At 58.1% G+C, this 15,689-nt stretch overlaps 1 protein-coding gene and 1 long non-coding RNA gene across 11 annotated transcripts; one reads left to right on the forward strand and one right to left on the reverse strand.

Moving 5' to 3' along the window:
* Positions 1-258: 258 nt before the first annotated feature.
* Positions 259-13,328, reverse strand: SEMA6C (semaphorin 6C). Of its 10 annotated transcripts, none has more exons than XM_086718152.1 (18): positions 9,112-13,328; positions 7,236-7,350; positions 6,884-6,947; positions 6,669-6,725; positions 6,212-6,313; positions 5,898-5,988; positions 5,571-5,690; positions 5,302-5,390; positions 4,752-4,969; positions 4,333-4,464; positions 3,903-4,055; positions 3,481-3,654; positions 3,055-3,201; positions 2,730-2,807; positions 2,537-2,592; positions 2,322-2,366; positions 1,854-1,949; positions 259-1,445 (listed from the first exon to the last, which is right to left on the reverse strand). In XM_086718152.1, exons 1-18 carry the CDS (start codon positions 9,221-9,223, stop codon positions 400-402), a joined length of 2,895 nt encoding a protein of 964 aa, XP_086574278.1. In that variant the 5' UTR covers positions 9,224-13,328; the 3' UTR covers positions 259-399. The 10 variants fall into 10 exon arrangements, with proteins under 10 accessions (XP_086574278.1, XP_086574280.1, XP_086574279.1 ...); XM_086718154.1 differs by having other exon boundaries at positions 259-1,364; positions 9,112-13,327; XM_086718153.1 differs by having other exon boundaries at positions 259-1,442; positions 9,112-13,327.
* On the forward strand, positions 4,902-7,684 carry LOC147578352 (uncharacterized). Its single transcript, XR_015255112.1, has 2 exons — positions 4,902-6,334; positions 6,832-7,684. It is a non-coding gene; the product is annotated as an uncharacterized LOC147578352 (long non-coding RNA).
* Positions 13,329-15,689: the final 2,361 nt, after the last annotated feature.

Raw genomic sequence — 15,689 nt, forward strand, 5'->3', positions numbered from 1 at the left:
TCCGTACACAGCGCGCGCGCGGCCCCAGCCCCGTCGGTCCGTCCATCCGTCCTGCGGCCCGCCCGCGGCACAGTCTATGGAGGAAGTCCGAAGGGGCGAGTTAAGGCAGCTTGGCTGAGGGAGGGGGAAGTAGGAGTGCGCCAGTTCCCCGCGAAAAGCTGGCTCACTGAGGGGGCGAGCTTCTCACCTCCCACTCCTCTCTCGAGGACAGGGGGAAAGACAGTCAATAAATAAACCCGAGGCGGGCTGAGACCCCAGGAGACTCTCAGAGTCCAGAAAGGCTGGAGGTGTGGAACGCGGAGAGAGGGAGGGGTTCTGTCCTTGGAGACGCGTCCATGCTCTTGGCCTTGGAAGGCGCGGGCCTCAGGGGCCCAACTGGAGGACGCAGCGCAGCTCCCTTTAAAAGTGAAAATGGCTGCCGTTGGGGATGGCCGGCGGGGGGGAGGGCGCGACGAGGGGCGGCTTCGGGGGCAGCTGCGGCTTCTCGACGTCCACCCTCTTTAGGGCGCGGCCCCGATAGCCCTCCGGCCGGCCCAGGTACAGAAGATGTCTCCCGGGCCCCCCACAGTACCTGGAGGGGCCCCCCGAGGGGACCCGAGTGAGCAGGGCCGGGGGGGCACGATGCGTGGGGAAGGGCGTTCTGCGGCCGCCCCCGACCCCTAGCCGGGGAGCGGGGGCGGAGAGGGCGGGCCGCGTGGAGGGGGCCGCGCACTTGCCCTCGGGGGGCACGTCCAGCCTCAACGGCGGGCCACACTCCCGGGGCAGGAGGCTGGGGCCCGCGAACAGGGTGGGGGTGGGGCTGGGTTCCGGCGGGAGCGCCCGCGAGGTAAACGCGGCCGCGGCCAGGGGCTCGGCCCCCTTCCTGGGTGGCTGCGGACCGTGCAGGTAGCGCAGCAGTTCTTCCAGGGTGGTGACCTCCACCGCCTGCCCGGGACAGCCGGGCGGCGGCGGCCTCACCAGCACGCGGGGCGCGGGGCCGCCAGCCGCGTTCCCGCCCCGCACGCGGCCCTGGCCCTCCTTGGCATTGTTCCCGTTCTGGTTCCACTCCCAGGGGCCCCCGGCGTGGCGGAGGTGCTTGGCCGGCAGCTCGGGCGTGGACTCCGGCGTGGGCAGGCAGGCCAGCTCCGGCGGGGCCACGCCCTCGGAGGGAGGCAGGAAGGTGGTGTAGAGCTGGGGCGGCTGCGCCCCGTCTCCGTCCTTGGACTGCGGCGGCTCCGGGCCCGCACCGTGCAGCCGGGCCAAGCTGCGAAGGGAGAGAGGGCGCGGGAGCCCCGGAGTCTCGACGTCCTTGCTCCGACGTCGGTGGGCTCGGCGGCACGCGCAGGAGACCAGGAGGCCAGAGACTGAGGCGCCCAGAGCGAAGGCTGCGGCAGCACAGGCCAGGAGGAGTGGGATGGGGACGGAGAGGGAGGCTGAGGCTGGGGGGAGGTCCCGGCGCACGCCTGCTGACCGAGAGGGAGGAGGGAGGCTCAGCCGAGGTAGGGGGGTGTGGGAGGGCGCTGCACCTCGCTCCCGCTGCTGCTCGCCTCCTCCGCTCCAGCACAGCCTGACCCTCCTCAGAATGACCTCCCCTGACCCCTCAACGCACAGCCCATCACACCAGCCCTCACACACAGGCTAGAGCTTGGGCCTTGGGGAGTCCCCAACCCAGCTCTGGCCCCTGGAGCCATGCCAAGAGCAGGTGCCAAACTCTGCCAGTGCAGAAGGAGGTGGGTAGGAGATGCCCAGCTCTGGGGAGAGGGGGCACCAGACAGGCATTAGTGAGCATCAAACGTGTCAGTGAGGGGCTTGGAGTTCTTCAAGAATCAGCAGCCCCACACTTCACTCCTGTCCCTCCCAACCAGCCCCCTTACCCTGAGTGTGAGCTCCAATAGTGGAAGACTGGGGCCGGGGGTGGGCATCACTGAGGGGGCTGGGGGTCTCAGGGGAAGGGCCAGGACCCAGAAGCACTGGTGACAGAGACCAGGTCAGAGCCAGTGAGGCTCCTGTTTTCCACCTCTGACACCCATTCAGAGGGTCCTCCCCACCCCCACCCACCCCCTTTGGAACCCCAAAGTCCAGAACTCCAGCCTCTCCTTTCTTCTGGGCATGGGGAAGGGCTCACCATGCAGGCATTCTTTCATGTAGTTTTTTCAAACACTATTTATTTAAGCACCCTACTGTATGCCAAGCACTGAGCTATATGCCAGGTGTGTGGAGGATGCTAACCCTTGAGACTCTCTCAGTGGGTCCGGGGTGCTGGTCTGCTGCTGCCAGGGAGCACAGACTTGGGTGAGTGTGGGCCGGGCAAGGGGGGATGAAGTTGGAATAGCCAGACTCACCATAAGCAGAATCCCCTGTACCAGACTGACTCCCAGTAGCTCCATCTATGAAGAAGGAAGACGGAGAGTGAAGACAGGGGCAGGGAAGCTTCTAGAAGAACTGAAAGGGGTGACTGTGCTACAGAAGGACAGAAACCCACACCCGGGATGGTCGCTGAGGGCCTTCAGAGCCATGTGCAGCTGTGGCTACAGCCACCCCTGCCCCGGCCATTTACCTTGGCAGTCACTATGCTCCGTGGATTCCTGGTTCCCAGCCGGATCCACATCAGTCCTAGAAGGATATGAGGTGGATGGGGGTGTCTCAGTTCAGTTATCCATCTTGCCCCCCAGCCCCTGCCCCGGCCCTCAGCTCCCTCTCCTAGTAGTGGGGAGCTTTCTCCTCAGGAGGTCCAGGGGCCCCTCACTTACCCACCGGGTCCCCTGATATCCACACAGCCTCTGGAGCTGTGCCATCCACAGTATGGGTCCTGAGAAGCCAGACAGCTCCTGGGGGAGACAGAGACATCTGAGGCTCTCCCCTCTAATCACAGCCCATGCCCCAGCCCCAGATCCCATCCTGCCTACCCTGATTCCTATTCTAGTCCCTGGTTGCTGCATACCTACAGAATGCTCCAGGCAACCCTCCCTCCTGACCCTCCCCTGCATTTCTCTGCCACCCCCCATGCCTGTGTCCCCATGCTCCTTCTGGCTCAAGGAACCTCCCCAGGCAAGCCTGCCCTCAGCCTCTTCTCACCTCTGACAGGCCCCGTGCCGGGCACACCGACTGAGAGGGAGGTAGATGATGCAGCCAGAAAAAGCCACAAAGAGCCTGTGACCTTCAGTGTCCAGCTCCAGCCCTATGACCCGCCGTGCCGTTTGGGCCGCCCGCTTCCCACTGCACCTAGGATGGAGCCAGAAGGAATCAGAGATGGCGCAGGTGAGGCTCCTGTCTCCGGGGGGGGGGGGGGGGGTGTTAAAGAACAGAAGGTGGGGAGGTGCACAAGCCCTGAACACAACTCATAGGACTGCCCCACCAAACCACCCAGCTTCTTGCCAAATCCCTATACCCTATAGCTTCTGGGGAGTTCCCACCCTATCCCCCCACATCTCCATCCACCACCTCACTTCCCATTCCTGCTCTGCAAGGGGGGTGGGAGGGACTGCCAGACGAAGGCCTCACCTGGCAGGGCTGTAGGCATTGATTTCTTCCAACAGGATGGGCTCAGGGCCCCCTGATGGCCCCCCTGGGGGCAGTACCTTCAGCACTGTCCCATCTTCGGAGCCCAGGAACAGGACTGTGGTGTTACCGTAGGGACCAGCCCTACCATCCACAGCTAACTGGGTCAGTAGAGCCCTGGAGGGATAGGCCTTGGGTCAGGGCAAGCTGACTAGTGGAAGACGGCCCATGTATCCTGGTGCCCACTTCCGGGTGCTTCCTCCCGCCCAGACTTTTTCTTCTTCTCACTCTCCCTTCCACTTTCATGGGTTCTTCTTCCCACCAATATGATTTAGCTTGTGAGGTCGGAGACAGAGAGTGGCGGGGGCGGGGGGGGGGGGGGGGGGGGGAGTTGGGCAGTAGCTGTCATTTGTCTAGCCACATACCTGCTGGTGAGGGTGAGCAGAGGCTGATGGGTAGCAGGTGGCACGGCCGGGTCCAGCAGTGGGTGAGCCTTGATAAAGGTCAGGACGTCGTCAGGGAGATCTCTGGAAGAGGGGAACAAGGCAGCCACACCTACACCTGCACAGGATCCTGGCCTGGTAGGCACATGGAAAGGAGCCATGTTAGGACGGGGACCCAGGGTTTAGTTAAGTACCCCACCCCCCCAGCTGCTCCCAAACATGATTGGTAACCTTTGCTCTACCCCTTCACACAGACATTCAACTACTGCCTTCCTTTTCTCCACAGCTCTCCAGTCCCATGCCAACCCACTGAGCCCCCTCCCCCTAATCCCATAGACCCTCTCTTCATAATCCCATGTGGGAACACACTGCTTGCTTCTGCCCCGACAAAAGCCACCCCCATCCTGGGTACCTGGGGGAGGGAACCCTGTCTTCAGATACGGGTGTCCAGGCCCCATCCAGACTCCTCTGCTCCTTGAACTTGCCCTCAAATGCATGCTCGATATCATCCAGGTAGAAGGCACAGACTGCAGAGCCAGGGATGCTGAAGGAGCCAGAAAAGGATGTGGGCTGGGGGTTGGGAGGGATAGCACAGCCCCTCCCAGGTGAGACACGGCAGCTGCCCTTATGCACCATATTAGGACGTGGAGCCTGAGAGGGTGAGACAGTCTCTGGGGGCCATGCTGGGAGAAAAAAAAATGAACAGAATAGTAAACTGGCCTTGAATGGAGTCTCCCCTCAATATAAGGCATCAGCAGGCTGTGGGAGGGGGGCTCAGACGCTGGTGGGACAAGGGACAGATTGGGCCATGTCGGTTAGTCTACTACTAACCTATTGGTCTGCGTGGTGAAGACCCCAAAGAGAGCAGAGCGGCCATACAAGTTCACAGGCCCAGTTAAGGCCTGTAAGACGTCAAAATAGAAGGTAGAATCTCCAGGAACAGAGCAGTTGAGCCGCAGCTTCAGGAAGGATGTCCAGTGGCGGTCCAAGGCCCGAGGTGAGCCGCCCATGTCACGTTTACATACTCGGGCCACCCTGGAGAACTGCACCTGGGTTGGGGGGGGAGAGCCAGGACTAGGAGAACAGGGAGGGCCCCAGGGCCAGTGGCGGGGACATGAATCTGGAGTGTTGGAGGACCGAGAGACCAATGTTAGGGGCACAGCAAAGGAAGGGTATAGCGTGGTAGATCGGTTGGGGTCAAGGATGAGGGACACAGCAGGATGTGGGGGCAGAGGGCTGGGGGCTACTCCAAGTTGGGGCTCAGAGTCCAAGGGACTATATGGTGGAGATTAGGGCCAGGAGCTCTTCACTGACTCTTGACTGGCTCCTCAGGATCCAGCAGAACTCTCTAGCTACCCACCCCTGGTGCCCACCTCCTTACCCTTCCCAGCCGAGCATCCTCCACAGAGACCTCTCGGAAGAAGAAGTAGACATGGTCTCCGTGCTCCAAGGCATGGACGAAGTGTGGCTCTGAGGGGGCGGAGACAGGAAACAGCATGCTCAGAGACTCCAGGCCCCACACAGCCTTCTGCCTTTCACACAGGCACAGTACCAGTACCACCACCCTCTGCCTGCTCCCTGCACCTCCCCCTGTCCTCCCCCTGCACCTCCTCCCCAAGAGCAGCCTCCCTCCCCCAGGCCCTCCCTGACCTCTGAGCCACTTGGAGTCGTACTTGGCCGAGCGGAGTGGGGGCTGAGGCCCAAGGCTTCTGTAAACCACAGCATCACTGGCCTGGAAATCCGCAGCTGTGGCTGAGTATAGGCTGCCCTCTGGAGGGGCGGGTAGGGGGGAGTCAGGGGAGGGCCCAGGGATCTGGTGCTTCTTGGGCCTCCTACACCCCTACCTCACTCACCCTGGCCCTGCCCCCTACCTCAACCTTCCACTCAGGAGCATAGGGAGAGACCAAATTGGGAGAAGGGCTGAGGTGGTAGCCCCCTCCGGCCACAGGCCCGCTTCTCACGTGCCCAGGTGCACACCTGCAAAGATGGCCACGTTGGACTGGGTGGCATCAAAGGGGCATCGAGCCTGCCCACTCAGCTCTTCACCCTCCTGCTGCAGCGAAGTTATCTGGAGGGAGAGGGAACAGATTCTTGGAACCATCAGGGTCTCGGAGTCTGGCTCCATCACCCACCTCCCCGCGTCCCCTTGCCTCTCTCCCCAACCCCTTCAGGACCCTTGCATTCTGGACACTCCGGTTCCCCTACCCTCGCTGGTTGCCCACCTTGGGTTCTCTTCCCACTCCCATCATGACCCCTTCCCTGCCCCACACCCCCTCCCTCCGCCTTTGTACCCCATAGCTGCGGCACACGGGGCTGAATGAGTTCGTTCCACAGGCAAGGAGTGTCTGGGAGTCCCAGGGAACAAGAACACGAATATAGTTGTGGCACTCGTCCTAGAGAAGCCAAAATTCCAGGTCAGCGACAGGGCTCCCTAGGACTGGGACAGGGGGCCACAGGAAGTAAGGCCACCTCCCCTGAGACGGTCAGAGCAATGTGGGGTAAAGTCCCAGCCAAGCTATTTGCTACCCTGCAACCTCAGACAGATTCTTTGGCCTGCTAGAGCCTAGCTCTTCTGTGAAGGAAGGCAAAAACTATTCATCCCCTTTCCTGCATCCCCCCCACCCCACCCCAGATGCAAGTGGGCGGGAAAACTGGGCACAGCAGAGGACCACTGTGGTCCTGGACAGAGCCTGGAGAGGCGGGAAATTCTCCCCTCGAAATTGTCACCCCGCTCCTCACGCTCCTCACCGTCAGCTTTCCCCGCACAACACAGTTCTCCATGTCTTGGCTCCGCCATGTTAGATACTGAAGGGAGAGACAGAAGGGAGGGAACATCATGGGGCAAGCTGGATGCCCCCTCACATGACGGCTCCTTTTAGATTCTTTTTCCCACCCGCTGGACCCCCAGCAGACCTTTCCAGGCCTCATCTCCATGCCTGCACCTCCTGCCACATGCCTCTTACCTTGTTGGGCACCAGCCCCTCCCCTGCCTCCTGGGCTTGAAGATCGAAGGAGAAAACGTGATCCCTGCAGGGAGAGGTAAGGAGGGATCAGAGCCAAACGAAGGCACCCCACCTGAGCTCCTTACTGCCACCCTGCTCAGGCTCAGTGGTCAGAGACAAACATCGCAGACCTCCTGCTATCCCCCCCCTTACTCCATGCCTCGGCATTTGCGCTCTGGGTCCAAGCATGTCCACGTCCCATGGCTTGTACACCTGCATGTGTCCCCTGCAAGGTGCTGCAGTGGCCATGCAGGTCCCATGTCTGCCCAGGAGCATGCATGTCGGCCCCACAACAGTGCCACGGCCAGTTTACCGGGCAGCCACTAGCAAGGTCCGGTTCAAGGTTAGGAATCTCTGAAAGTCCAGCCCAAGTTCGGCAACCACAGCATCATCCTCCAGGCCCCGGAACCAGGATAATGGGGAAGTCCCTAGAAGACACAGAGAGGTGGGTGCTGAGGCTGAGCCAGGACACCATGCACTCCCCCAATACCCTTTCCAGCCAGTTGAAATCCAGCCATGGACATTGTGGATGAGGAAGACAAGTTGTGAGGTATTAAAAAAACTATTAATACAGCTATTAATAAAATAATGCTAGCCCTGAGCACTTAACCTCGGCCAACCACCATGTTAGCATTTTAGATGCCTTGTTTAATACAACCCTATAAGGGAAATACAGTAAAACTTGGTTTGCAAGCATAATTCATTCTGGAATGATGCTTGTAATCCAAAGCACTCATATATTAAAGTGAATTTCAAGAACCATTGGCTCAGTTGTGATCAAGTGATATTCAGTATCACATACTATTTGTATCACAAGACATCACTCATTCATCAAGTTAAAATTTATTAGAGGGGCACCTGGGTGGCTCAGTCGGTTAGGCATCCAACTTTGGCTCAGGTTATGATCCCCCACGGTTTGTGAGTTCAGGCCCCACATCTGTCTTTGTGCTGACAGCTCAGAGCCTGGAGCCTGCTTTGGATTCTGTGTCTCCCTCTTTCTCTGCCCCTCCCCTGCTCGCGCTCCGTCTCTCCATCTCTCTAAAGATAAACATTTTTTTAATTAAAATTAAAAATAATGTTTGCTTATCTTGCCACAAGGTTTTACTATACTAATATTGGCCCCACTTTACAGATGAGGAGTCTGAGGCTTAAAGCCATTAAGGAATTTGCCTAGTTTATTTAGCTGGGAAGTGGAAGGCACTGGGATTCAGATCCAGGTCTGTCCTACTCCAGAGCTGAACACAGTTCCTTCTTGGAAGGGCTGTAGGGCTGGCTAGCGCTCCCCTCTCGTTCCCGTGCCATACACTGTCCTGTCTGGAGCACTTACTCCATTTCTCCCAGCTTTTGGTATCATCCCCTCAAGGCTCTTCAGAAGCCACCTCAGCCGTCCCAGGTCACTGTCTCCGTTGACCACCCTCCGTGTCTGCTGGCCTGACCATGGCAACCATGATCATCAGCGCCCAGAGGCAGCTCAGAGTTCAGACATAGATGCTTTAATGTTTATATGGTGCTCAGAACCGCATCTGGCACATGCAAGTGTTTGCTATTCTTATCCCCCAACACTTACTCCCAGGGACCCAACTGCAGTCCCTTGGTCCTTAAAATTACTCTAAATTCTACATCCATAACAGGAACCTGCAAATAGATCAAGGTTCTTCTCAGAAAAAAGTGGGTGTATGGTTTCCCTCACAGTGGGACCTAGGCTTAGTTGTGGTGCAAATGGTGGAGATGGGGGAAGAGGTGTGGGGAACCACTGAACCAGCCCTGAACCTTTGTGGCATACCTAACAGTAATAGCAAACACACAGGCAGCACTTACCATGTGCCAGACCGTGTTCTTGGCGCCTCATTTAATCCCTACATAACTCTGAGGCAGAATGCTATTTGCTCTCTTCATTTTGCAGATGAGGAGACTGAGGCAAAGGAAGGTTAAACAATCTAACCAAGGTTGTGAGGCTAATGAGTTGCCGGGCAGGGATCCAAACCTGCTAAGGTTTGGTCTGGCTGAGAGTCCGTGCTCTTAACCACCAAATGACCGCACTGCCTCCAAGTGAAGGAAGCAGGGCCAGCAGCGCCCGTTCCCTCTACCTGTCTGCTTCCCCTGCTGGGTGTCTTCCTGTACCCTGGCCTCCTACACAGGGGTCTGGAGTGAAGAGCTCACCCAGCGGGGTGTCGGGCCAGGGCACTCACCTTGCAGGTCAGAGGTCAGCAGAGGGAGGGGGTCCTGGGGGAAGGCAGCCTGGGTATGGGGAAGTGAGAGCAGCAGGAGCAGCAAGGGCATGAAGCGGGGGGCACGGGGCATCCTGTGCGGGGCAGCTCAGGCCCCAGGGGGTGCCCCCTCACCCATATGCCGGCCCTGAAAGAGGAGACAGATAAAAGTGGGGGAAGGGGCCAGATCCCTTCCCCCCTGGCCCAGGCGGGCTCCTCCCCTGGTCTGACCCTAGAGGACCCTGTGGGCCGGGGGAATCAACCCTTTCTCTGGCACTGCCTCGGTCCCAGCCAGCTGTCACTGTCACTCCAGGCCTTTCTCTCTCCAACTGGCCCAAACTGGCTGGCGTGAGACCTGCAGGCATGACCCCAGGTAAGGACAGGACACGCCCGTTCCCCTTCCAAACCTCACACGGCCTCTTCTCCTTTCTTCTGAGTGGGCCTGGGACATTCGGTAGGTGACACCTCCCGGCCCCCCTCTTACTAACCCCTTCTCAGTTATAATTAGACACTGAAGCCTTAAAATTATAAATAGTGACTCCTTGGCACTGGAGGGAGGAAGAGGGCACCGTGTCTGCCTCACCCTCCCTCACAGACCCAGACGGCACCCTGGGAGCCATTCAGGCGCTGTGCCCGGGGAAGAGGCAGCTGCGAGGAAGCCATCCCCTCTCTAGGGTTGGGGAAGGACAGAGTGGGGGCAGGAAGCCTAGGGGTCGTTGTCTTAGTCTAAGTTCATGCCTCAAGGGCTCTTCTCTTTGCTAGGGAGAAGCTGGGTAGGGAGGGGTACGGGGTGGGGTGGGGGGCTGCCTTAGCCAAAAATGCATCTGCATCAGAGCCAGATCAGAGGCTAAACTTAGCTCTGGCTGCAGCTGTCTGCCCGACCACTGTGCCCCCTCCCAGCCTCTCCAACCCCCTGCTCCCTCCCTGGCTCCCAAGAACCAGTGCAAGTACTTGATGAGGAGGAGCAGACGCCTATGAGGAGCCAGGGATGCAACTGGCTATACTGGTGATGAGAAATGGCTCAACACGTATGTCCCTCTTTCCCTTCCTTCCCTCTTCAGGCTGCCTCAAAATGGAAATATAAATAATTCAACGACAGGCACAGGCAACGGTAGCCCAAAGTCCAGGAAAAATGGATATGGTGAAAGCGTGGTAAGACTGCCCTTCCCACTCATCAGGCACTGCCAACCCCACCCCAGCTGACCCCGGTTGGGCCCCGCAGTGGGAGGTGTACTCCAGCTTCCTGCCCTCCCTCCCCTCAAACTGAAGCGAGGGGCTGAGTGGCTCCTGAAACCAGGTCAGGTGAGAATCCTTCCTTTCTGTGAATAGACAGCTATCCCTCACCAATCCTTAGTTGTTCATCCCACCATGTCCCCTTAAAGAACAGACCCTGGGTTTCCAAGCCCAGCCCATTCCATCTCCCCAAATCCACTCTTGGAGCCAGGACCCAAGTGTACCCCACCCCCAGTCCAGCGTCACTGGTGGGGAGGTTGACGTCAGATGGGGTCCCAAGAGGGCTGGAGGAGGGGAAGGGGTAGGAACATCTAATGATGACCCCCTCCCCAGGGGCAGAGCAGTCAGCTAGCTAACGACCCTCTGGTGCTGAAAGGCCAAGCCTCCCTAACCACCCCACCCCCATCCCCGGATGCTGGTGCTCCCAGGGGAAGAGAAAGGGACCCAGCCTGTCTCCTATCCTCCCACTCCGGCTCCCCCCCCCTCCAAGTTGCCCTGGGCAACTGGTATCTTCACCCAGGAAACAACTTTGGCCTCTGGCAAGTGGGGAGAACAGCCAGACCCCTCTTCCTGCTCCCAGACCAGGCCAGTTTCCATCCCCTGCCTTCAGGAGCTGCTGCCCTTTCCTCACCTGGGGTCGTGACTCCTGTGGGGGTTTGAGGGGGATAGGAAACCTGTGACCTGATGGAAGAAGGGACAGGAGGGAAGAGGCTTAGCTAGACCTCCTTACCACATCCCTTAGAAGTAAATGTGAAAATTTAGGAGAAGTCTACTGAAGCTAGGGAAAGGGACGTGCGGCCCTGGAAAGGTGTGGGTGTGTTGTGAGGTGGCGTGGGGCGGGGTGTTGACAGTGAGCTAGATTACAGAGGTGCCGGCCGCTTCAAACCCAAAGATGTGAGGGCAGGGGCAGGGGCTGGCCCCTAGCTGGAAACTCCTGGAACTGAAGGACCAGTCTTGGGGAAAAGGGTGACAGGGAGAGTTTGTGGGGCATGACGACCACTCCCACATTAAAACCCTCAGAATCCAGCAGCCTTCACCGAGAAAGCGCCCTAGCTGGGGACAATAGAGGCTAATTTGCATCTCATTTACATGCTCTTCATTTCTAGGCAAAATGCTCCGATAGCAAACATCCCCAGCCCCTTCCTTCTTCCCTAAGAGAGCAGGTCCTGCCTCCCTCCTGCCCAGTGTCTCTGCGCCCCACCCCCTGCCTTGGACTGGATTAGTCCAGCCTCTGAAAACACTTGGTTGGCCTTCGCATTGGCCCCCTAGACTTGTATGATATGTCTTTAAGAAGGCTTCCCACATTGGTTTTTGGAGGAGCAGCATCTGAGCAGTTCCCATCCCACCCGGGGCCTGGGGAAAGGCATCATACCCCCCATCTGAAGCAAATGGGGGAGGCCTGGCCAAACCTTTCTTCCCCTCCTAGGTCTTCTATTTGCTGGGAGAGAAAACAGCCCTTCTCTCTCCTCCTGGCCCTACGGCCACCTCTGGGGAGTGGCCAGGGTCATAGCCAGAGTCACAACCAGAGTCAAGGCGGGTGGAGGGGGAGGCTGGGGAAGGGATGGAGAAGGGGAGACCGGGCTGGGGACAATAGCAGGAAGCTCTCAGGCTGGTCTCCCGCCCCAGTCCACCTTCCTCTGGGGGAGCAGACAGGAGGTAGAGGGGGTGGGGGGCGCGGTGAGGATCCTCGAGAAACAGGCTGAAGGCGCATTCCCTTCTCCAAGACATTTCTCCCACCCTCTGCCCCTGGTTCCGCACCTACTCTCCCTTCCACCCAACCCCCAACGAGGATAATCCAGGTGTTTAGAGCCTGGCATAAGATGGGCCCGGGGCCAGGGGCTCGACGTGTCTCCCCCTCACTGGATCTGGGGCTCCGAGAGGGGCGGGCAGCAGAGTCTGGGCCGGGACCGGGTCCCAGAGCCACGTTAGCGGGAGGAGGGGCTGGAGGGGCCTGCAGGCGCAGAGTGAGGATGAGAGCGGGGGTTGGGGAGCGGAGGCGGGTCTCCCAGGCCAGAGAAACAGGGCCAGAGGCTGGGAACCAAAGAGGGCAGGCCTGCGGCCGGCGCTGAGCGGGGTCCGCGGGCTAAAGGTTCAGTCTCCAGCTAGGCTCTCCTCCTTGGGAGACCCTGGTCTAACAAAAACCCGGGGCGAGTAGGGTGAAGAAAGGAGAAGGGCGCGGGGACTGTTGTTTCTCGGGGGCCCCCTTCCCCGACTCTCTGCCCCAGCCAACCTCCTGAGAGGTGCTCAGACTCCCGCTTGCACCAGGACAGAGGTGCAACCGTGACACCAAAGTCCGGAACGACGCGTCCCCCTTCCTATCCCTGCAGAGACATCGAGAGGAGGGTCCAGTTCTCCGCGGGTTTCGGAGCCTTAGTTTCCCTGCCCGGGAGTCAAGGCACCAGGGTTTCCACCCTCTGCACGGTGCGCGCCTCAGATAATCCCCTTTCGCGCTCCCCAATCCAGGGGACGCGACTCAGAGAAGCCCGGTGGGAAGAGGAGCCCAGACGCTGCGCCCAACAGTGCACTGACGGGGCTCGGCCACGGTCCCCTCCTCCCTCCAAGCACGCCAACTCCGCTGACCCTCTCCACCAGCCAGGCACACAGCGCGCTGGCACCCTCCCGGTTCCCTCTCGCACTTCGGAACGTTGTCCCCAGCTGCGGCGTCCCCCGTCCTCCTGGCCTCCCCTGCAGCCCCATCTCCCCAAGCTCCGGGGTACTTGCTCCGAGATCCGGGTCAGCGGGACCGAGATCGCAGCGGGCGGGCAGCAGCCCCGCACCACGCCGAGTTCGCAATCCGTGATTGGGGCTCTGGCGAGATGTGGTGAGCGTCCGAATGGGATGGAGCCCGGATCTGAGCTCCCGGCCGCTGTCGGGTCTGGCAAGCCGCGGGTCCCAGTCGCAGCCCCCACTCCCGCCGCGGCTCCGTGCAGGAAAACAATGCGACCGCCCGGGGCTTTGGGCCGGGCCCCAGCCGCCCCGCCCGCCTCCCGGCCGGCTCCGCCTCCCGCCCGCCTCTGGGTCGCCGCAACCAATCTGGCTCTCGGAAGCTGGCTGGACACCGCCTTCTCGACACCTCTTCACCAATAGTCCTCCTTGGGGGCGGGGCGTAAGGAGCACCGCCCACCGAGAGGGCCAGGTCGGGAGGCTGAGCCAGAGACCAAAGCCAGGCGCGAGATGGAGAAACCAGCGGACCATCGCCGAGACTCGTACGGAGGAGGGGGTCTCACGGAGAGGTCCTGGGAGAAATCTTACAAGAGAGGAAGGAAGCGAAGCTGGAAGGAGAGACCGACGGGAAACCCGGAGACTCGGCTGGGCTGGACTGTCTGAACCGCGCGACTCAACCTCCCTCCTTTCTCCCCAATGGCTTTGGCTACCTGGCTTCCACTTCGGGGGGGGGGGGTCTCCCCTCTGCCCCCAACCCTCTGTCCCTCCTCTCTACTGTTTTTACCTCGACCTCCTTGTTTCTTCCCATGTACCTCCTCTGGTTCATGATGACCCCAATAAGGGAGGCCTAGCATGCGCTTGAGGGCTTAAGGCCTGGGAAAGGAAAGGAAGATGTCACCAGGAGGTTTCCCTTGTTCCCATCATCTCCTCCCCTCTCACCCCTACTGTCAGAGCAGGATGGGCTTAGGCCACTAGGCCAGGAACTACGGAGCCAGGAAGCCAGGGTGGCTGGCAGTCAGGCTGTTGGGTTGATGGAAGAGGACAGGTGAGTGAGGCTCAAGCCAAAAGAGAGACGTGGAGATTGGGACAAACTGACTCAGAGAATCACACAGAAAGAGGAGCAACATGGAGACTCCAAAAAAGGAAAGTGACCAGTGTCCCAGCCGCACGTATAGCCTTACTGGTCCCAGACACAGGATTAGTGTTCCATCTTTCTTCAGAGGGCCCTGGACATTCCTTCGAATAGCAAAACTGCTTCTTCTCCAACCCCATCCTCCATAAAGACTCTTTGATTCTGGGAAGGTCAGTGGGGAGGGAGAATGAGACTACTTCAGACAGCACTGCTTGGCTCCCACCTTGGTATCGCCTGCTAAGATTCTTCCCTGCGTGGGGGGCTGGAACAAAAGACGTTCTCAAAATTCCCAGGATAGTGGGTGGCCTGGGAGACATTCTTGGACAGTTTTATCTGAGTGGGCACCTCCTGCCCCCTACTCCCACATACTAGTCTCTGGACAAGAGGAAAGGAGGCACAAGTGTTTGCTGGTCTTTACTGAACTCCGATCAGGCTCACTGACTGGGCTAAGCCTCACAGTGAGTAAGCAAGAGATGTATCTCCCCAGCTTCTAACAAAGGACTTAGGTACTCAAATACATGCTCATTAAATAGGTTAGTGAATAGAGACTGAGGTGTAATTTATTTGAAGTTTTAGGGCCCAATTAAAATCTCAGTTCCATCTATGGGGCGCCTGGGTGGCGCAGTCAGTTAAGCCTCCGACTTCAGCCGGGACACGATCTCGCGGTCCGTGAGTTCGAGCCCCGCGTCAGGCTCTGGGCTGATGGCTCGGAGCCTGGAGCCTGTTTCCGATTCTGTGTCTCCCTCTCTCTCTGCCCCTCCCCCGTTCATGCTCTGTCTCTCTCTGTCCCAAAAATAAAGAAAAAATGTTGAAAAATTAAAAATAAAAAATAAAATAAAATCTCAGTTCCATCTATAAAGTATTAAGCACTTATTTCATATACAATTCGCTGTGGGATGCAGTCCCAGTCTTTGAAGAAATGGCCATCTACCATCCTACCAGAGCAGACCTAGCAGGGAGTGCCTCGCGATCCCCAGCCCATGTCACCCACAACTCCAGCCAGCCAGCAAAAGTCACCAGGCACATAGAGTCTACACAAGCAATGACCCATACCTAAGACCATTCCTTCAAGTTTAGGAGAAGTAGCTGTTCCACTAATTCATAGAAACAAACACAGAAAGTCAAGCAAAATGAGGAGACAGAGGAATATGCTCTAATTGAAAGAATAAGATAAAACCTCAGAAAAAGAACTAAATGGAGATGATCAATATTCCTGTTAGAGTTTAATGATCGACAAGAACACTAATCAAAGGGATACACAGACCCCTATGTTTATAGCAGCATTACTTACCATAGTCAAGATATGGAAGCAGCCCAAGTGTCCATCAATTGATAAATGGATAAAGAAGATGTGGTATATATATATATATATATATATATATATATATAGGAATATTATATATATATTATTTATATATATAAAATGGAATATTATTCAGCCATAAAAAGAATGGAATTTTGCTATTTGCAATGACATGGATTGATCTAGAGAGTATAATGCTAAGAGAAATAAGTCTGAGAAAGACAAATA

This window comes from Puma concolor, chromosome C1 (assembly GCF_028749965.1).
Source record: "Puma concolor isolate L17-30 chromosome C1, mPumCon1.1.hap2, whole genome shotgun sequence".
NCBI lineage: Eukaryota > Metazoa > Chordata > Mammalia > Carnivora > Felidae > Puma > Puma concolor.